Genomic DNA, 22,068 nt, shown 5'->3' on the forward strand with positions numbered 1-22,068 from the left:
TCCAGGGGATCTGAAAGTTCTTGAAATTGTCTATAAAATATTGAACAATTGTGCATTTTCTGGACATAGAGCTCCTCACTTAGGTTAGTAACCGTTAAACAGATGTGCAGTACTTTTACTGAATGAAGGAATTAAAGTATGTGGTAGCCTGCACCCAGGTGTGAATGTACCTGGGTGTGGAGTGCCTATTCTGGCTATGCATTTCACCATTCTGTTTAAAGACACCTGCTATAGGCAAGACTTGTGCTATGCAGCCACGTTGGGGAAGGGTGTAGCCACAGAGGGGACCCAGACACATTCTCTGTCTTCTAGTAGCTTAGTAGCATCACAGATTCCAACACCAAACAAAGTAACTGCATTGCCCATCAGAGCAGGAAAGGGTCAGGACTGAGGAACTCAAGAGAAAGGTGGCCAGAGGCGCTCACCCTGAGAAGACAGTGTTTAAGATGGCCTTTAGAGGGGGCACCTGCCTGCCTCAGTCCGTAGAGCATGTGATTCTTGACCTCAAGGTCATGAGTTTAAGGCCCACATTGGGCATGGAGTCTACTTTAAAAAATAAATAAGTAAAATAAAATGGGCTTTCAGGACAGGGTTTGAGCGGAGAAAGACATCCAGGCAGTGGAAAGGAATGCTGGGTGGGTTCTGGAACTGGCGATTTGTCATTTTGGCTTCTGGCCAAGGAATGTATCAGGCAGCAGCAGAGATAAGATTAGACCTTCAGAGGAGCTGGGTCTTGCTGTGTGGCCTTGAGCTAGACATAGTCAGTCCCTCCTTGTGCTTCAGCTTCTCCAACTTAATAGAGGGGTTAGAAAGCCCTGATCTGTTTCCCAGGTGTTACCTGTCCAAACAAGCTTTGAGGTCTACAGAACACAAGACAATCAGGCATGGGTTGTCCCGTTTTCAAGTAAGGTCCAGGTTAGACCTTAAGGCCCCAGTTACTGGGGGAAGGCTTCACCTCCCCAGTTGACAGGGGCAGTGGGATCCAAAGGAAGTCAGAGAGGGAACCGGAATTCTTAGCTCGCAGTGCCTTGACCTTTCCCTCCCTTCACCCCTGATCTCTGTGGCATCTAATCAAACAGGGTATTCATGCCACCCTTCTGGAAACTAATGTGGGCATTTCCTTTCCTCCCCCTCCCCCCCTCCTCCTTGTCCCCCTCCTCTTTCCCTTCCCCTTCCTCCTCCTCTTCCCTCTCCTCCTCCTCCTCCTCCTTCTCCTCTTCCTTCTTCTTCTTTTTTTTAAAATTTTTTTATTTTTTTAAAGATTTTATTTATTTATTTGACAGACAGAGATCACAAGTAGGCAGAGAGGCAGGCAGAGAGAGAGTGAGAGAGGGAAGCAGGCTCCCTGCTGAGCAGAGAGCCCGATGCGGGACTCGATCCCAGGACCCTGAGATCATGACCTGAGCTGAAGGCAGCGGCTTAACCCACTGAGCCACCCAGTTGCCCCATCCTTCTTCTTCTTTTAGTTTTATTTATTTGATAGGGGAAGAGAGAGAGAGAGCAAGCAAGACCACAAGAGCAGGGGGAGGAGGAAGGAGACTCTTGGCTGAGCAGGGAGCCCCATTCGGGGCTCAATTCCAGGACACTGGGATTGCCACCAGAGCCAAAGGTGGATGTGCTCAACGAAATGAGCCACCCAGGCATCCCAGGCACATCCCCTTCTGGGCAGGAACACAGCCTGGCAAGTTTTCACTCCCCCTCATCCCCTCTAAGAACTTTCTCTTCCTAACATTCCAAAGAAAATGGGATGTGGCAGAAAGTACTGGACTCCAGGGCAGGATTTTGGAAATCTAATCTCTATCATAAAATGTGTGGACTCTAGAAACTCCTTTCCCCTTTCTGGACCTATTTGCCTAGCTGTGTAATGTGCATAGAATGCGCTGCATTGCTTTTCAAAGTGTGGTACTTAATCAGGATCACACATATGGTTGTTAAAAATGCACATTCCTGCACCCACTCAAGAAATGCTCAAGTAGAATCTCACAATGTACCTGGGAACCTGAATTTCTATTCTAGTGCACAGCAGGAGTCTGGGAACCTCTGGTCTCTTGGCTGTGACCATCTGCGATTCTCATTCCATTTTTGGTATCGCAAGATGGTCGGAGTGTGGGTATGATGGTGCTGAATTCTCACCCCATGGACTCCTGGTGTACATGGGTCTGGGAGAGGGAAGCACAGATCCCAAGGTCAGAGGTCTCTGGCCTGAGGACTAGGAAGAGAGGAGGGGTCTGAAGGGTTTGCTGATCAAAAGAAACTAAGTGTTTATTTAGAACTGCTCTGGGTGACTCCCTTCCTCCTCCTCCTCCTCCTCCTCCTCCTCTTCCTCCTCCTCCTCCTCTTCTTCTTCTTCTTCAAGATTTTATTTATTCATTTGACAGAGAGACAGAGAGAGAGAGAAGGAGGGCACAAGCAGGGGGAGCAGCAGAGGGAGGCAGAGAGAGAAGGATGCTCCCTGCTGAGCAAGAAGCCGGATGCTAGGCTCCATCCCAGAACCCCAGAATCATGACCTGTGGGGAAGGCAAAAGCCTAACAGACTGAGCCACCCAGGTGCCTCCCCACTCTACCCCTTCTTAATATTCATTCATTAGACCTATCTAGGTCTTGAAGGATACACTAGTGAACAGGACAAAAATCCCTGCCTTCATAAAGTTTACGTTCTAGTGGGTGTGACAGGCAATGAAGACATATGTAAGTAAAATATACAGCATATAGGTGATATGAGCTGAGGAGAAAAACTAAGCAGGAAGCGGGCTAGATAATCTTTTAAGACAAGTGCATAAGACAGGGCGTTCTGGGAAGTGATGTGATGTCATCGTTTGCTTTAACATGGGAAAGAATAAGAGACTGCTCTGTCTCCGGGCTGTCACGACTAGTTCTGTGACGCACCCTCAGGGAGTTCCGTAGAGACCATAGGCTCCTTTGTGACGTCAGCAGCCGGGCTCAGCTACGAGGGAGGGGTTGAATCTGGCTGGGGGGCCCGTCGGCCGCACACAGGGTCTGTGGGGTCCTGGCGGCGCACATCGGTTGAGGGAGAGCCGAGGGCCTTGGCGGCTGCGGCGGCGACTTTGGCGTCCGTGAGAGGGCGCCTCGGGGTCAGGATGCGGCGGAGCCCCCGCCCGGGCTCGGCCAAGTCCCCTCACAAGCACACGTCCAACTTCTACAGCGACAACAGCAACAGCTCAGTGAGCGTCACCTCGAGGGACAGCAGCGGGCAACGGTCAGCTGGGCCGGGCCCCGGGGAGCCTGAGGGCAGAAGAGCCCGGGGCTCGAGCTGCGGTGAGCCCGCCTTGAGCGCAGGAGTGCCCGGAGGAACCACATGGGCTGGAAGCTCTCTGCAGAAGCCTGCGCCTCGGAGCCACAACGGGCAGACCGCCTGTGGCGCGGCAACCGTGAGGGGCGGGGCCTCGGGTGCGGGCGGGGTCGAACCCGGGAGAGCTGAGGGAGGGGGCGGGGCCCAGGGGGCGGGGCTTGCACGGAATCGGGATAAAATCTAGGGGGCTACCTCCTAAGGGGCGGGGCCTGTAGGGCGAAGAGGGAGGTGTCAAATACGATACCCTAGGGGGCGGGACCTTTGTGTGATGGACGGTCCTGGGAAGGGGCGGGGATACCCCGTAATTTGACACCACTGAGGAGGCGCGGTCTCGGTGTTCGCATAAGTAGCTACCTATAAATAAGGCGGCACCAAGACTCTCCTGGGGGCGGGGCTTCCGTTCGACGCGGGTAGCAACGTCTTGACCGAGCATCCTTGAGGGGCGAGTGCAGAGAGACCTAGGGTGGGGATGCGGTGGAACCAGTGCCCGTGGAGGCTGCCCCGCTTCTGGGCTGGGAAATCTGCGGCCCGGTCCCGGGGAAAGAATGGACCTGCCTTGCGCAAGGCTTCAATGGCGCCCCTGGGCTCCCGCAGAACCGGCTGGATCTCCCGTAGCCTCTGAGGAGCAGCTCGACCTTCTCTCGACCCTGGATCTGAGACAGGAGATGCCTCCACCGCGCGTGTCCAAGAACTTCTTGAGTACGGGCCACGCCAGTCCGGAGCCCCTTTGACCCTCTGGCTCCCCTCTCCGAACTCCAGTTCTCATTTCTGAGAGACCTGCTCCTTGAGCCCCGCGCCCATGTCAGGCTCCAGCCCCTTCCCTGAGTCCGAGCCACCTTCTCTGAGCCTGAACTCATTCTCCTTGCCCCCATCTAATTCTCCTAGCCCACCCTTCTCTTCCCAAGACCCTCCTGAACCTGTCTGAGCCCTTCTTCATCTCTGCCCCAACTCTTCTTTCCAGGCCTGCTGTTGCAGGTGCTGAGCGTGTTGCTGTCCCTGGTAGGAGACGCGCTGGTCATTGTATACAGGTCAGAGGGAGGGAATGGGGCGGGGAGCAGGGCCGGACCCGCGGAGGCTTGAGCCTGTCTCAATCAGACCTGGTTGGGTCCTGTCAGCAGAAGCTGGGTTTAGGACCTGGCGTGGGGCTGCGGGCACATTAGGGTCTGGGCCTCAGTCTCCCTCCGGTTCTTCAGGGAGGTCTGTTCCATCCGGTTCCTGCTCACAGCTGTGTCACTGCTGAGCCTCTTTCTGGCAGGTAAGGGGATGGCGAATCCCCTGGGGCCCCAGCCCTGGATGCTTTGCAGCCAAAGCCGGCACATTTTCTCCTGTATCCCTCAGCCCACTCAAGGCCTTCAGCTGTTCACAGTCCCTTTCAGAGCCCACTAGCCCCCCTTGGATCCAGCAGCACCCCTCAAGCCTTTTCTCTCTTCACCACCCCTTTATGCCAAGGAAACCCTCTCCTTTGGCTTGCCCTGAGACCACCCTTCTTTCTCCAGCACTCTGGTGGGGGCTGCTGTACCTGGTTCCTCCTTTGGAGAATGTGAGTCAGGGCATCTGTATCCCAGGGTGGGTGGGTGGCAGGGTATGAACCTGGAAATTGTGGAGTCCCCTCAGCTGGTGGGAGGGGGCAGTGCTGGAGGCTCCAATCCTAACAAAGGGATATAAACAGATCTCTCTGAAGGATTGTGCCCAGAGGCCGTTGGGGGTCTCTGAGAGGTCCTGGCAGGTCAGGGAAGGGGAGGCAGTCCTCAAAAAGTAGGCCCTTTGAGTCAGGCTGCTCCCAGGCTGAAGTGGGAGAAGAGAGTGGGTGGGAACTGAGCAGCATTGTATTTTGTCCCTCCCTCCCTCCAATAGGAACCTAAGGAGATGCTGACTCTAAGGTGAAAGGGCACCTGGGGTGGGGAATCAGGGGGCTCAAAGGCACTTCTGTGCAGGACCTTAGGGGAAGTGCCCAGGACAGGGAGCCAACCTCGCTGTGCCAACCTCCCACCTACAGCGAGTACCATGAGCGTGTGCGCTCCCAGGGGCAGCAACTGCAGCAGCTTCAGGCCGAGCTGGATAAACTACACAAGGAGGTGTCCAGCGTTCGTGCAGCCAACAGCGAGGTGAGGCCTGCAGCCTCCTGTCTGCCCAAAGTGCTGCCCATGTCTCCACACACTGCTCAGTCCAAGGTCCACCTTGGAAGCCCCTTATGGACCCCGTTCCTTGAGTCTGGAGCAGTAAACCCCGCCCCAGAGCCCCAACTTGGGATTTCTCTCTCGGGGTCCATAAAATCCAATCCAGAGAACCTAGTCCCAGAACTCTACCTCCCTGTAAATCCACCTGCAAGCTCCATCCCTCCAGGACCTGCCCTCCCTCTTTTCAGAGAGTGGCCAAGATTGTATTCCAGAGGCTGAATGAAGACTTTGTGAGGAAACCTGACTATGCGCTCAGCTCTGTGGGTAAGACCCAGAGACACTGCAAGACTGAGACTCGGAGACACAGGAAAAGAGGGAGACATTGACACAGATAGACCTACACATATGACCCGACCAAAAAGACGGACCTCAGAGACCCTGCCCCAGCTGTCAGTCAGGCCTGGGAGCCCGTATGAATGATTGCTTCTTCCTGCTCCAGGGGCCTCCATTGACCTAGAGAAGACGTCACATGACTATGAAGACGCAAACACTGCCTACTTCTGGAATCGCTTCAGCTTCTGGAATTACGCGCGGCCGCCAACAGTTATCCTGGAGGTGGGCCTGGAACCTGGATCCCAGAACCAGACCATGGGAGGGATGCTGGGGAAAGGACCCAACAGCTCCCTATTGGTGGGATCCAGTGGAACTGAGGTCATGGTGCTAGGCAGAGGATTGCCTGGTTGGAGGCCAGGTCTAGTGGTCCTAGGGACTGTAGCACTGAACAGGATCTGGCAGCACAAACACCCAGGCTCCAGGTGGAGGGCTGGGTGGGGCCAATGAAGAGGTTGGGCTAAGGGTAGGCCCTACCTGAACCAATGCCCAGGCTGGGGAAGGGCCGTAGTTGCTGTTGGTGGGTTCTGAAGGTCTTCCTGCTCGCCTGCAGCCAGATGTGTTCCCTGGGAATTGCTGGGCTTTTGAGGGCGACCAGGGCCAGGTGGTGATCCGGCTACCGGGTCGTGTGCAACTGAGTGACGTCACCCTGCAGCATCCACCACCCAGTGTGGCACACACTGGGGGAGCCAACAGCGCCCCCCGAGACTTCGCAGTCTACGTGAGTGGGGCTAAGGCTAAGGAGGTGGGGGATTTTGCCTAGAAAGTACCAGTTATGAAAATTGATGTCACTGCTCATCTATAAAATGGAGATATTACCACTCATCTCTCAGGCCTACAGGTTATAATTACAACCATATCCAAACATTAGGTATGGCTTTATTGAGCTCTTATTCTGTGCTAAGCACTTTAAATGGATCATCTCCTTGCATCCAGTCAACCACCTAGGAAGTATTTTCATCTCCCCCCTCACTGATGAGGAAAGTAATGCTCAGAAAGAGGATGTTATTTGCCGAGGTCACACAGCTAACAATTGGCCAAACTAAATTGTGAACTTCTTAGAGTCCACGTCCCACACTATACTATCCTAACACCAAAAAATGAGAGCGTGCATACAACTATGCCATAGTAGGTCCTCAATAAAGTTACTTTCTCCCTCTTCCACCTGTGCTTCACTGTTCTTCTATTCACTCTTCACCCACCAGGGCCTCCAGGTTGATGATGAGACTGAAGTTTTCTTGGGGAAATTCACCTTCGATGTGGAGAAATCAGAGATTCAGACTTTCCACCTACAGGTGTGTGTCTCTGGGGGTAAGGGTGCTGAAGGACCGGGACAGCAAAGGAAGACTGGGGAGGAAGGCAGCCCTTGGGACAGCAGGCTTTGGCATGAACCATTTGTCTCCCCAGAATGACCCCCCAGCTGCCTTTCCCAAGGTGAAGATCCAGATTCTAAGCAACTGGGGCCATCCCCGTTTCACATGCTTGTATCGGGTCCGGGCCCATGGCATGCGAACTTCAGAGGGGGCAGGGGACAGTGCCACAGGGGAACCCCATTAAACATGCTGATTGTTGGAGTAGAGTGCAGGTCTGTGCTAAAAGCAGCTGGATCCATGCTGATGGGGGTAGGGAGGGTTCTGGTTGCCTTTGGCATATAAATATGGCGGGAGGGACAGGGCTGACTGGCAGCCTTCAATCCACCTTCTTAATTTGGAGAAGTTCAGATCAGTAAGATAGCAGCTCATGTTTATGGAGTGCTTACCAGGCACAAGAGATGGTACTCTGGACATTCTACACATTAGCTAATCCTTGTAACTTCAGAGGGGGAACCGTTCAGGTCAGGAACTGCTCAAGGTCACACAGCTAGTGAACAATGCCACAGTGGAACCCAAACCCACCTTCTTCCAGAGGCCACCCTCTTTAACTCAGAGCTGCCAGTCAGCCTTAAGCTGTATTTGTGCACCTCAGTTCCTACCTCTATACTCTGGGACAGTCTCCCCAACTCCTACAGGTACAGTTGGAGAAGTTAACTACCCCTTTTCTTGAACTAAACATTCAAAAACTAAGGAGACTTGAGAACCTCTAGGAAGCATCGGAGTCAAAACTGACACAGGCCTTGTAGTCCCATTTCAGGCTGTCTTTACTACAAGGCCCAGTACAAGTGGTCTAGTGTTCATCAGTCCCTGCCCTCAGGGAGCCTGACAGGGGAGGGAGGATGCTCCAGGAAACAATTCCTTTATTGATCCAAGAATTCTTTACTCTAAGGGTCAAAGTAGAATTGAAAGAATAAAAGATGGAAGAATCAGGCATCAAAGATTAAGGAGTTCTACCTAGGCAAAAAGAAAAGGGGGACCAGCCTGGGCAAAGGAACATGCACCATCTTGCCTGTTGAGATCCTCCCAGTATGTTCATGCACTGGAAGAATATATATACAGATTATAAACAGTGCTTAGATCTCTAGGAAGTGGAAATGCATACATATATGTGAGAGTGAAGCACATATCCATTTGTTTAAATTTTCAGGATATTACTTTCATAAATTAAATTACTCTACTGAGGGGCACCTGGGTGGTTCAGTTGGTTGAGCGGCTGCCTTCAGCTCAGGGTCCTGGGATCTCCCTCCTGCTTCTCCCTCTCCCTCTGCCTCTTGTTCCCCCTGCTTCTCTGTGAAATAAATTCTCTGTAAAATTCTCTGTGTAATAAATAAATAAAATCTTTTAAAAATGAGTAAAATAAATAAGTACCGAATGCTCTCAAAGCCTAAAGTTAGAAATACAAACTAATATAGGTTCTCTGGAGGGCAGTTTCACAATGGGAACCAAAAGCCTTAAAACTTTTTATTATTCTCTGGGGCGCCTGGGTGGCTCAGTGGGTTAAAGCCACTGCCTTTGGCTCAGGTCCTGGGATTGAGCCCTGCATCTGCACTCTGCTCAGCAGGGAGCCTGCTTCTCTCCCTCTCTCTGCCTACTTGTGATTTCTGTCTGTCAAATAAATAAATAAAATCTTAAAAAAAAAAAAAACAAACGGGGCGCCTGGGTGGCTCAGTGGGTTAAGGCTCTGCCTTCAGCCCAGGTCATGATCTCGGGGTTTTGGGATCAAGCCCTGCATCGGGCTCTCTGCTTGGCAGGGAGACTGCTTCCTCCTCTCTCTCTGCCTACTTGTGATCTCTCTCTGTCAAATAAATAAAATCTTAATTAAAAAAAAAACAAACAAACTTTTTATTATTCTCTAATCATAGTAATTTCATTTCTAAGAATGGAAACAAAGGATATATCAATGTAATCAAAGATAATACTTTAAAGGATATTCCTTACACTATAAAGAGAATACGGAAATAGTAGATAATAAACCAACTTTTAATTAATTTATTTGAGAGGGAGAGAGAGACAGAGACAGAACAAGAGCAGGGGGAGAGTTGAAGGGAGAGGGAGAAGCAGACTCCCTGCCAAGCAGGGAGCCCATCGTGGGACTTGATTCCAGGACCCTGGGATCATGACCTGAGCTGAAGACAGACGCTTAACTGACTGAGCCACCCAGGAATCCCATATAAGATGGTAAATTATGCTACCAAAATAATGTGACCAAAAGAAATGGTAATATTTAAGGGAATGTTTAATGTCATGGAAAGCAATTCATGATATATGGATAATTTCTTAAAAAGCAAGCTAGACTAGTATACATAAACTTCCAAAGAATTCTATGGATTAGAAGATACTATAAATGAAAAGGCAATAACTTGGAAGGAAATATTTTCCACGTGTAAGAATAAAGGCTGAGGGGCGCCTGGGTGGCTCAGTGGGTTAAGCTGCTGCCTTCGGCTCAGGTCATGATCTCAGGGTCCTGAGATTGAGCCCCGCGTCGGGCTCTCTGCTCAGCAGGGAGCCTGCTTCCCTCTGTCTCTCTCTCTCTGCCTGCCTCTCTGCCTACTTGTGATCTCTGTCTGTCAAATAAATAAATAAAATCTTAAAAAAAAAATAAATAAAGGCTGAAACAACAAAAGAACCTATAAATAGACTATTCAGAAGAAATGTAACTCACAAATACATGAAATGGTACCACACCTTCAAAATTAAATTCAAGCTAAATATGAAAATATTTTCTGCTTGTCAGATTAACAGAAAAAGGGATACAAAAAAATGTTGTTATAGAGGGCAATTTACAGTTATCTATTAAAATTTTAAATATTCACATCCTTTGATCTAGCATTCTACTTCTAGGAACTGCCTTCAGAAATATTGTGGCAAATGCACAGATAAATGTACAGAAATATTCATTACAACACTTTGTAATATTGTAAAATTGGAGGAGATCCAAATCTCAATAAGTGAAAGACCGGGGGCGCTTGGGTGGCTCAGTGGGTTAAAGCCTCTGCCTTCAGTTCTAGTCATGATCCTAGGGTCCTGGGATCGAGCCCCGCATCGGGTTCTCTACTCAGCAGGGAACCTGCTTTCCCCGCTCTCTCTGCCTGGCTGACTACTTGTGATCTCTGCCAAATAAATAAATAAAATCTTTAAAATAAATAAATAAATGACTGGCTAAATAAGCTGTAAGATACTCATACACAGAGTAATTTATGCATTAAAAAGAATAAGGTCACCAATAAGTTCTAATAGGTAAGGCACCCAAAATATAATAAAAACAAGGTACAAAGAGTATGAGTAATATAATATCCTAATTAAATTAATTAAATTAATAATCAAATTAAAATAATATAATATCCTAATTAAAAATTGTCAGACCTAGGAAAGATAGGAACCCTCGCCTGCTCAATTATCTATTTTATAAAATATTTATATTTGAAATAATTTTGTACTAACATGCATTTTAAAGCACGTTAAAATAGTATGTATAATATGACCCCATTTTTGTAAAATAAAAAACATGTATAGATTAGAGTTTTGCAAGACAGATTAAAAAATATCCCCAAATATTTTTTTGGCATATGGGAGTCTGCATATTATTTTTTTCTGTATTCTTTCTTTTATAATAAAAATACGTTATCAATTTTCTAGTAAAAAAATTAGCTGTTAAAAAGATTCAGGATTCGGGATGCCTGGGTGGCTCAGTTGGTTAAGCAGCTGCCTTCGGCTCGGGTCATGATCCCAGCGTCCTGGGATCGAGTCCCGCATCGGGCTCCTTGTCGGCGGGGAGCCTGCTTCTCCCTCTGCCTCTGCCTATCATTCTGTCCACCTGTGCTCGCTCTCTCCCTCTCTCTCTGACAAATAAATAAATAAAATCTTTAAAAAAAAAAAAAATTTAGGATTCTAGGGGCGCTTGGATGGCTCAGTGGGTTAAGCCTCTGCCTTCAGCTCAGGTCATGGGCTCAGGGTCCTGGGATCGAGCCCCGCATCTGGCTCTCTGCTCAGCAGGGAGCCTGCTTCCCCCCTCTCTCTGCCTACTTGTGATCTCTCTCTGTCAAATAAATAATTAAAATCTTAAAAAAAAAAAACAAAAAACAAAAACCACCACTGCTCCCTCCTCCAGAAGACTAGCATAGTCCTTAAACTCATCCCTCGCCTAGCATGTTCCACCTTATCTGTGTTCCCATCTCAGCCCTGTCCTAAGGCAGGGCAGGCTGGCTGTTTCGCTCACATTTGATCCTTGTATTTTAAAAACAGAAGCATTTCTAGACTTTTGGCCTGGAATACCGAATTTCTTTGCCTAGGCCTATCAGAGGTATCCTTCACTCAACGACTCTAACGGGATAAACCAAGGCTCAGGAAAAATAAATATGGCTAAAAGTCAAAAGTGGGACTTTTTCAGTCCCACTCAAGAAGAGAGTGGTGGCAAATCAGTTGGTCTTCATTGATCTTTATTAAATGAAGGACTCCAGGTGCAAGCAGGAGGGATCAAGAGCAACAGCAGGAGCAAATATAAAAGTATAAAATGTAAAGTGCAGCACTGGGGAATGTGTGTAGGGCTGAACCATGCCCACAGAGACCTTGGGGACACAAGGCTGAGGACCAGCCATAGCCCACCCTCTGAGGGAATCTAAGCCTGAGGAGCATGTGCAGGGCTCTTGGCTGGGGGTGGAAGTGGCTTGAATGGGGCCCAACCTTGGGCCTTGAAGTAGGAGACGAGTTGCGTGGGTACTTCTGCAAGCACAGTCTGTGCCAGTGTCTCCCGAGGGGCCTGCCAGGAGAAAAAGGGCAAGGTCAGTGATGACCCCTGACAGCTTCCCGAAGTCTACATTTCATACCCCAAAAAAGGATACAAAGAATATAAACCCCAACACCCAACCCTGCCCCAATGGAAAGGTGAGAATCCCCACTCAGAGAGGTGGAAAGATAAACTCCCAGATCCGGTCTGCCTCCAGGCTTGCCCCACTTACATTCTGGAAGCGGCGGTAGGGCACAAACTGCACTATGTCACGGGCAGCTGCCTCCCCAGAGCGTGCACGCAGGGGTCCACCATCAGCATCCAGCTGCTCCATGGCATCGAAGTCAGCACCACCCACACCCACGATGATCACTGACATGGGCAGGTGGGAGGCATGCACCACAGCCTCACGTGTAGCCTCCACATCTGTCACAGCACCGTCAGTCAGCAGCAACAGCACGAAGTATTGCTGGGGATAAGTCCATTCACAAACTGAGGCAGACCTTCTAAACACCCCAGCCACACATTCCCAGACTGGTAAGAAGACTATTGTTACATATCCCTGAAGGGAACCCTTGACCAAGACTGCCCACCACCACTACCTCCAATGATCCTCACCGAGGCAGTCCTTTGATGTGCAGCCTGGGTTGCCAACCTAGCCACATGGTTGATGATGGGTGCAAAGTTGGTGGGGCCATAGAGGCGAACTTGGGGCAGGGCTTGGCGGTAAGCATCCACAATGCCCTGGATGCCTAGAAAAGGAGGGCAAAAAACACTGTAAAATACCAATCCTGACATCACCATCCTGGCAAAGCAAATCTGGGAACTAGGGTGCATTTCATTCAATCACCACTATAAACCCAAGGTACTATACTTTATCCTAATGATAAAAGAATTAAGACCAAAGAGAAGGGCACTTCCCCTAAACCACAACTTGACTTAAATCTGATTGGGGGGGTCCCCTGAAAAATCCAAGATGGTTAAGCATCAGATTATAACCTGCATAATAAAATTAATTATAATCCATTTAACAAGAACCCCTAGATAAGTAATTAATGGGAAAGAAGAGAAAACTTTTTTTTTTAAAGATATTTATTTATTTCATGGGGTGCCTGGATGGTGCAGTGGGTTAAGCCACTGCCTTCGGCTCAGGTCATGATCTCAGAGTCCTGGGATCGAGTCCCGCATCGGGCTCTCTGCTCGGCAGAGAGCCTGCTTCCCTCTCTCTCTCTCTCTCTGGCTGCCTCTCCGTCTACTTGGGATTTCTCTCTGTCAAATTAATAAATAAAATCTTTAAAAAAAAAAAAAAGAATTTAAAGATATTTATTTATTTCACAGACAGAGATCACAAGTAGGCAGAGAGGCAGGCGGGGTGGGGGGGGCAGGCTCCCTGCCGAGCAGAGAGCCAGATGGGGGCTCAATCCTAGGACCCTAGGATCATGACCTGAGCGGAAGGCAGAGGCTTTAACCCACTGAGCCACCCACGTGCCCCAAGAGGAAACTCTTAATAAATGCAGGAGGAGAAATTACAAAATCATCTGACAAACACTGCAAAGATCATCAATGGGTGCTAATACTATAAGATACTAAAACTACAGGGTACTAGTTAATGAGTAACTGGATATTGATATAGTCTCAAGGCATCTTCCCCAAAGACACTTATTAATTACAAACAGCGGACAAACCTGGCAGACTCTGCCTTAACCAAATGATCAAAGTTAACATGACTAGTAATAGGATAAATCAACATCAGGGCCTCCTGACATGGTATACTGAGAGAACACATAGCATCGCTTCTATAATATGCCCACCAGAAGTACATAATCTCAATCTAATCATAAATAAATATCAGATAAACCCAAACTGTAGGACATTCTACTTATCTAGGCTGTAATATTAAAATATGTCAGCATCATGAAAGATAAGAACTCTGGAAGACAGACAAATGGATTATGTAATCTGAGATTTTCTTTAACTGTAAAAGACAACTGGCAAAACTTGAATAAATTCTAGACTGGATAATGGTATTGATGTTAATCTCCTGATTTTGAGAATTGTACTGTAGTTACATAAGAGAATGTCTTTGATTTTAGGAACCATCCACTGATAAACAATGAAGGGTGCAAAGTTGGTACGGCCATAGAGGCACACTTTGCGGAGGGCTTATTCACTGTAACTCTCAAACATTTCAGGAAAAAAATGTGTACACACACACACACATATGTACATGCACCTAAAGATGTAAATATATAGCTATTTATATACATAGCACAGGGGATAGGGAGGGAGAGGAAGGGAGATGGAGAATCTGACACAGAGAATCATGAAGCAAATGTATTTATGGTTGGGGAATCTGTGACCTAGGGCCTGTGCTGAGCTCCAAAGACCTAAAGCCCCTATAACTACTCTCACAACTTTTATCTAAGTCTGAACTCATGTCAAAAACCCAGATCAGATCAGGTCAAATTTTCCCATTTAGTTTGTTGCCCACTTGGGGGTACTGGGGTGCTACAAGGTTTGGCCCTCTCTAGACAAGAGTGTGGGCAAAGGGCGCCCTGAACGCCGAACAGGTACCAGTGAGCTTCCAGGCAAAGGTAAAGTGGTAACAGCTACCACTGCTTAGAGAGAGCTTATACATATCCTCTCCTTAAATATTCAACATCCTTTAATATGTATCACTTTTATGAAGCCAAAGTAAATTGGCCCCAACTCACATGGTTTTATAAAGAGGCAAGATAAAAAACCTGAGACGTAGATTTGAGTCTAAAGACCTAGCTCCAAAATCCCCTCCTCTGGGGATGCCTGAGTGGCTCAGTAGGTTAAGTGGCTGCCTTCAGCTCAGGTCATGATCTTGGGGCCCCGTGATCAAGCCCTGCTGAGCAGGGAGCCTACTTCCTTCTACTGCGTCTGCCTGCCACTTTTGCCTACTTATGCTGTCAAATGAATGAATGAATGAATGAATGAATCTATCTTTGAAAAAATAAAATAAAATCTACTCTCTGGACAACAGAATCAGGTATCTACCCCATTACCCCCACAATCCCTTGTCTGCATGGGCTGGGCCTTCTTGGTGTAGACAGATCTGCCTCACAATGGAGTTTGAAGGAACTTACCTGTGCAGTAGGGGTTACTGGGGTTGAAGTTCAAGGCAAATTCATGGGAGACCTGAGGGCAAGAATCAAAAGGAGGTTCTTTTCCGATGACCATCAATGTGCAAAGAAAAATGACACTGTGGTATACAGCAAGCATTGTGGGGGAGCTATGTAGTCCTGAACATTCGTTGTACATGTGTCTGTAGGGATACATCCCTGCATCTCCACATAAAGCTGGGTGCCACACAGCAAGTCAACCACATCCCCCCAAATCAGGACCCTAACACTGAAAATAGGAGTTGGGGAAGGAAAGAGTACTCACCTGCCAATCAGGGGGTACCTGGGCCCCAAATCCAAACGCTGGGAATAGCTTGTCCCTGTGGGAAGACAGTGAGTTGAGAAGAGACAGAGAGGGGACTGTGAGTCCAGAGGCTGAGGGATGGGCAAAAGAAAGTTACTCACGAGTCATAGTCCTGAATCACGCTGCCCACACTCCACAGTGCTGTCAGGTACTCGTTGACCCCTGTTGGACTCAGGTAGTGCAGGGAGTCCGGGGAGGAAGGATCTCCATTGGAGCCCGTGAAATCAATGCCCACCTAGGAGGAGGAGAGGAGGGGAGCTGAAGGCCACTCCGAGACCCAGATCTGTTCTCTTATTCCTGATAAAGCAACTTACAGTGAAGTTGATTTGACAGCCTCCCATCACATAATCCAGGAATGAATACTGTGTTTCTACCTGCAGATGAAACCAGGATCATGGCTGGGGTGAAGGGGTTGGGGCCATGGAGCACAGGGGTCAGAGCCTGGGTCCCATGGGCTATTGCCTCACCTGGCAAATCTTGACACAAACAGTCCCAGAGTTCTTGTAGCTTTTCTTTTTCTGCTGTTTCTCAGGGTGGATACATTCAAACTCAGCCTGGTGAGGAAAGAAAAAATTAGGGCAGGAAACTCCCAGAGCATCAGCTGGAACTGGTCTGCCCTCCCCCCCTCTTTCCCTCTCTCCTTGGGGCTGCAGTCCTTTAGAGCCCACCTCCGCACTCCTGAGCAGGGCTGGCACTCACCGGGACTGCTTGCAGCTGGGCCAAGCTGGTGTAGAAGGTACCAATAAGATCATGCGAACCATCACTGTCATAGTCTGAGCATCGCACCTGTGCGTGAGGAAGGTGTATGTGTATACAGAGACCAGGGATGGGGGCAGGTGAGAATAAATCCCTCCCCAGGTACATTCAGGAGGCAAACTCACCTGGATGGGTGTGTTGGGATCTCCCCCACAGAAATGCTGAAGGGGAACAGAAAAGCGCTTCCATGTAGGGTTCAAGTTGTTCTTGATTACCTGAAGATGGAGGGTAAGGCCTCTAGTGAGCTCTGGGCTGGCAATATGGGGATCTGTCACTCTTCTCTATCCATACACGGTCTATTTCTCCCTGTTCCAAACCTTGGTAATCACAAGCCCCAGGAGAGTCTCTCCTATCCCTCTTCACCCAATCCCAGGGGTATCACACCTCAGATCTGTATGCCAGGTGCCATTTCCCATCACCCTGACGGAAGAACTCCAAGAACGGATCCGATTTCCCCAGGAAGTCCTGTCAATGACACAGAGACCCCAGTGTAAGACTCAGGGAGAGACAACCATTTTGCCAGACCCCAGTCCCACCCCCGTAATTCTTAAACCCCCCACCAAACACCATTCCTGCCCCTTAATTCTTAACCCTCCAGGGCTTCTTTCCAGACACACCTTCTTATCTAGGTTTCTGGCCTCCACCTCCATGGTCACTGTACGACTATCCTTCATCTCCAGAGCAGATACCTAGGAAGGGGAGGCAGGAGACTGTATCCTTCATGAATTCCTCACTGATATAATCCTCCTCTCCTCAGAGTTCTTTCTTACCGTGATGGTCCCCCGCCCAGCAGGTCTTCCAGGCTTCAGCATCAACGGCAGAGTTACTGTCTGGCTGGACACAATCTGGGGCAGAGTAGAGTGGATGGGGGAGTAAAATCTCAGGCAGGGTTAGGTCTTGCTTACCCCCACCTTCACGTTCCAGACATTCTAGGCTGTTAGGGCTCTTACTGAACATGTGTCTAAAGTATTTTAATCCCTAGCCCCACATACCTGTCCTAGGGAACACTCAGCCCCTCCTAGGAAATCATCATCCCCCAGCGCAGGTGTCTTGTTGTCTATGTCGTAAATGCCAAATCGGAGCTTCTGGACTGTTTCAAAGTGGTACTCAAGCTGCAGAGTCTTGGAGAACTCAGGGCTCGAGCAATTCCGTACTCGCTCAGTTCGGCCAAGCTGTGGGCAGAGGCCAGCAGTATTACAGTCACACACCCTCCACCCCCAAAAGAGTTCTAATCTTCCTCCACAACATTAACCCCCAAGACCCTTCTCACCTCAGCCCAGCTGCCCCCTCCCACATCCTGTAAAAGGACGCAGAGTGGGTCAGACTTGGAGCCGATGTCCTTGTCAATGAGGTGGTCACAGGAAATGGAGAGCTGAACCAAAGTCACGCAGTGGGCCATCTGGGAAAAAAGGACCCAAGTCAAGCACTGAGGACCCTTCTCTACCCTTCCCTGACTATATGTCCCAGCTTGGGAAGCCCAGTAGGCTTCCCTGCAGGCAGGGCTGAGCCTGTATCCAGCTCCATGACACCCAAGAGAAGATCTTAAGAGCTTCCATACTCCTCTATTTCCCTCAGGTGAGCTCAATGGGACAAGACACAGTGAGTACAACCAACCCTGGTATGATGGAAGACGTGGAAAAAGTACACTGGCCTTGATTGACAACTTTGAGCCCAAACTGGTCCTCAGCCTAAAATCCCTATAATGTTCTCAAGACCCAGAATCCAACCCTGATCTTCTGAGACCAATGAATCTCACTCTGACCCTTTACTGAGCCCAGATTAGACCCTAATCCCAACATGACCATGATCCAGATACAACTCCCCAAAAAGTTTCTTCCTCCAATGATTTCTCACTAACTCTCAGGCCCTGCATCTTGAGGTGGTGTTGGGATTCCCCCAATTGATTCTCTGAGCAGGCAATCAGCTGCTCATGGCCAGCTCCTCACTAGTATCACTGCCACCACCCAGTCCAAGCCACTGGGCTTATCGCATTAGCCTCTTTACCTGGTCTCCCTTATCTGCCATCCCCACCTCCACCTCCCTCCTCACACCAACACTCTACTCTCAATACAGCAACCAAGGGGATCCTGTTAAAACGTAAGTCAGGTTATGTTACACGTCTGCCCAAACCCTCTAATCATTATTGCCCATTACTTAGGAAAAAATACAAATTCTACCATGGTCTCCAAGGTCTTGAAAGATCTAGATCTCTCTAACCTGATTTCCTAACACCTCTCTTGCTCACTCCATTCTGAAGACACAGGTCTGCTTGCCTGCCATTCCTCAAATAAACTTGATTCTTCCTTCATATTATCCACATTGCTTAGTGTTTCTTCACTCCTTCTAGATCTTTATTCAGAATCATCTTCTTGTGAAAAAAAAAAAGGTTCTCCTTTTCTAGGTACTTAACATTTCAACCCTACTACTACTGATGCATCACATACCCCTTTCCTGCTTTTTCTCTTTCGCATTTATCACTTATTGTCTAATATATATAACCTCTCTTGCCCACTATAATGTAAACTGAGGGAATGTAAATGTGGGGGAAGGGATATTTTGTCTTGTTTATTGCTCTATCCCAAGCACCTAGATAATATTTGCTGAATGAAATCCAAAAGGCCATCTTCAGTCTCAGCTCCCAGCTCAGTCACTGCCAAACTGACTGGCAATCAAGGAACACGAATTTTTCCAATTTACCCATCTCCTTGGCTGAAACACTATCTTCTTGCATGGATCTCCTTGACTCCCATGTAACCCCTCCTCCTACAGTCCCCATCAATAATTACCCTCAGACTCCTTACTATCCCTGTGTCCCCGCTGACTCATACACCCGCTGACTGTACCAAAACTGCACTTGACGTCAGAGCTCTCATCCAGCTTCACTCAGCACTCCAGACTTCCCAGCACTATACCCCAGGATGCCTCTAGCCTTAGCCTCCCCTAAACTGATCCTCAATCAATCCTTCCCCCAACCCAGTCCACAGTTTGTGCTGTTCCCATCTTGGTGTCTCACGGTCTCCATCTGGAGTGCTATTATCTACCAACGTTAGAATGACTCTTACACTTTGGTTTGCTTCACATATTGCCTGTTCATAGCACCTCAGTCTGTGCTTGAAAGCATCCAATGATGGAAAATCCACCACTCTTCTAATCCATTAGATAGTCCTGCTTCAAAAAGTCCCACCAAACCAACTCAAGTCTGTTAAATTCTCATTTCTATGTATTTGTCCTATTTCTCCCCAGTCTAAACTTTCACAAGGAAAGCCTCTGAGAAACCATCTGATACTTGGAAGCAGTGAAATCCCCAGCTAAAAATCTAGAAAAAGAGCCCCTGTTCTTTTTGAATGTTGCCCCTCATATGTGGCTTTTAGACTTTGACCAGCCTTATCATTCCCCCTTTGGAAGGTCCCTAAGAACAGATCCAAAGAAGAACACATACTCCCAAAGGAGTGGGACCACAACTTCCCAAAGTCACAATCTGACTCCAGGCTTCTCACATCACATGCTCTTCTGAAGCAGTGTTTGCACACAACAGAAACAAACGAAGAACATTCATTTCACTATTGCTGAGAAGAGTAAAACACCCAAGACTGCCAAAGGTCTATCTATTGGGCACCAAGTAAATTACAGTACATTAAAACAATGAGATGTTGAGCAGCAGGTAAAATACAAGGCAGAACTATATTATATTGGTATTCTATGAAAAAATAAAGTCACAAAAAATGGTAATTAGGACTCCATTTTAAACTTTAAGTGTATGTGTATGTACAATAGATTTGAATAGGTACACAAAATAAATACAGAAAAATGGAAGGCACACCAAAAATTGCAACTTTTAGGTACACCTCAGGGAAGTGGAATGAAGGTGAGGATTTTATAATCTATAAACACTTATGTATTATTTCAATATTTTAATTTATTTTGTATTTTTAAAGGACACCATTAGCTTTTTTCCCCCCAATCCACAACTCAAGTCCTCTTAACTATTCAAAGTCCAAAGCCTCTACGTCTGGTTTAACAATCCCTAACTTCAGGGCTCAGTGTCTCTCGCCTCTTCACTGGCTTCTCAAGGCTCCTTAACAATGCCTCAGCTAGTCTTCCTTGTGTCAGCTTCCAGAGTCTCTCTACCTTAACTAGAAGTCCTGCATAGATGCCCATGGCCCTTAGGTTCAGAGCCAAGCTCCCTAGCAAGGCCACCTTGTGGCATAACTCCAGACAGTACATCTATACAGAATTCAGTAGGTGTGTAATATGGTGACCCTGCATCCCTAAGTGAACCTTCAAAGCCCTTCTCAGTCTGCTTTACCTCCTGTTACTCTACCACCCAACCAACTAGTCATCCAAAGCTATTTCTGGCTCCTGGAACATACACATGCTGATACCTCTGACTTTCCTGTCTAATATATGCCTTGTCATCCAAAGTTTTGCTAGGACATTATTCCTTTATGAAGCCTCACCCAAATTCCCCAAGTAAAATTTATCATCTCTCCTCTGGATGATTACATGGTCTCCTCATCACATTCCTGCAAACACACACAGACACATTTCTGTGATTAGCCAAACAGAAACTAGACCATACCATTTCTTCATTTAAAACTCTGGAATGGCATCCCCAAATACTCAAAGCCCAAAGTTCTTTCCCTGGTCTACAAGGCCTTCCCTCAAAGACCTGACACTTAACTAATCACCTAGCCACATAGGTATGTTTCAGCCATGTTTCATTTCTGACCCTCATACACACAACTTCAATCTCATTCTCCTTATCAGGGCTTCTGTGGTGTCTTTATCCACAAACACCCAAGAAAATAAGCTGGATTAGAGTAGGAACCACGTGTAGTTTGCCTAATCTATCTCCAGAGTTTTTAACAGTACCTATCCTATAGCAGGTACTCAGTAAATATTAGTGATATAACACTGAAACTGCCATATCAAAAATTTGACTTTTGTCTATTTTCATTATCTATGGCCTCCTTGGAACTAGGGTTGGGTATGACTTCTGTATCCCTAATACCAGTGCTTAGAACATAGTTAGTACTCATAACCATTTGCTGAATAAATGGTAACATGTGTTTTTGCTCAACTCAAATTTTGAGGTCTTTTTCATTTGAATTACTGTCCCAGCAGTAAGTCTTCTCTATCCTTATCTTGTACAACTGAGCTTTAAAATTTAAATGCAGGACTCCTCCAACTCAATGACAATTTAAAATGGGCAAAAAATCTGATCAGTTACTTCATGAAAGAAAACAGAATTGGAAATATGCAAAGGAAGAGTAATCAAAAGCACTAGTCATCAGGAAAATGCAAATTAAAACCACAAGATATTATCACATACCCACCACAAGGGCTAAAAGTAGAAAAACTGACAATGCCAAATGTTGGCAAGGACATGGAAATCTCATACATTGTTAGTGAAAGCATTAAATATACCACTTTGGAAACTGTCTGGCAGCTTATTAGAAAACCAAACACACATCTAGTCCAAGACCAATTTCACTCCTAGATTTTTATCCAAAAGAAAACATTATGTCCACAAAAAGATCTGTATAGGAATGTTCATAGCAGCTTTATTCATAATAGCCAAAAATATGAAACAGCTCAAGTGTCCATGAATATGAGAATGAATAAACCATAATGTTTATACATGTAATAGAAAACTGCTCTGGTAACAAAAAAACAAACTATTAATATCTGCAACAAGGAGGAATCTGAAGTGTAAAATACATATATTCCACTTATGGAGTTTTTAAGACAGACAAAACTAACCTACAGTGAAAAAAATTCAGAATACTGGTTGTTCCTCCCATGTACCCTGAGGGCAGGTATCAACTGAGAAGCAGCAGGAGATAAGGGGGAGCGGCAGACAGAAAAGTTCCTTATCTTGACAGGAATGTGAGTCATGAACGCATTTTTCATTTTCATCTAATGGTACACTTAAGGTGTATATAT

General features: G+C 47.3%; 2 protein-coding genes across 12 annotated transcripts in view; one reads left to right on the forward strand and one right to left on the reverse strand.

The window, feature by feature from the left end:
* The first annotated feature begins 2,963 nt into the window (after positions 1-2,963).
* SPAG4 (sperm associated antigen 4) lies at positions 2,964-8,490 on the forward strand. Of its 3 annotated transcripts, none has more exons than XM_059406890.1 (12): positions 2,964-3,408; positions 3,905-4,009; positions 4,272-4,338; positions 4,504-4,565; positions 4,807-4,850; positions 5,165-5,190; positions 5,307-5,415; positions 5,676-5,751; positions 5,927-6,042; positions 6,371-6,538; positions 7,023-7,112; positions 7,225-8,490. In XM_059406890.1, exons 1-12 carry the CDS (start codon positions 3,099-3,101, stop codon positions 7,372-7,374), a joined length of 1,323 nt encoding a protein of 440 aa, XP_059262873.1. In that variant the 5' UTR covers positions 2,964-3,098; the 3' UTR covers positions 7,375-8,490. The 3 variants fall into 3 exon arrangements, with proteins under 3 accessions (XP_059262873.1, XP_059262874.1, XP_059262875.1); XM_059406892.1 differs by having other exon boundaries at positions 3,234-3,389; XM_059406891.1 differs by lacking the exon at positions 6,371-6,538.
* Positions 8,491-11,609: 3,119 nt separating this feature from the next.
* LOC132021873 (RNA-binding protein 12) overlaps positions 11,610-22,068 on the reverse strand; it is a 35,153-nt gene continuing 24,694 nt past the window's right edge. For 8 of the 9 annotated variants that reach the window (XM_059406903.1, XM_059406902.1, XM_059406899.1 and 5 more), the window contains 15 exons: positions 17,393-17,521; positions 17,115-17,294; positions 16,893-16,967; positions 16,740-16,811; positions 16,507-16,587; positions 16,248-16,337; positions 16,066-16,152; positions 15,834-15,920; positions 15,681-15,740; positions 15,468-15,601; positions 15,328-15,382; positions 15,027-15,078; positions 12,532-12,665; positions 12,146-12,382; positions 11,610-11,946 (listed from right to left, as the gene is read on the reverse strand). In XM_059406903.1, the coding sequence (XP_059262886.1) occupies positions 11,806-11,946; positions 12,146-12,382; positions 12,532-12,665; positions 15,027-15,078; positions 15,328-15,382; positions 15,468-15,601; positions 15,681-15,740; positions 15,834-15,920; positions 16,066-16,152; positions 16,248-16,337; positions 16,507-16,587; positions 16,740-16,811; positions 16,893-16,967; positions 17,115-17,294; positions 17,393-17,521 (1,614 nt within the window). In that variant the 3' untranslated portion in view covers positions 11,610-11,805. Of the gene's footprint in view, positions 11,947-12,145; positions 12,383-12,531; positions 12,666-15,026; positions 15,079-15,327; positions 15,383-15,467; positions 15,602-15,680; positions 15,741-15,833; positions 15,921-16,065; positions 16,153-16,247; positions 16,338-16,506; positions 16,588-16,739; positions 16,812-16,892; positions 16,968-17,114; positions 17,295-17,392; positions 17,522-22,068 lie in introns of those variants that run through there. The other variant, XM_059406898.1, reaches the window with a different exon arrangement.

The sequence above is a fragment of the Mustela nigripes genome, chromosome 7 (assembly GCF_022355385.1).
Source record: "Mustela nigripes isolate SB6536 chromosome 7, MUSNIG.SB6536, whole genome shotgun sequence".
Taxonomy (NCBI): domain Eukaryota; kingdom Metazoa; phylum Chordata; class Mammalia; order Carnivora; family Mustelidae; genus Mustela; species Mustela nigripes.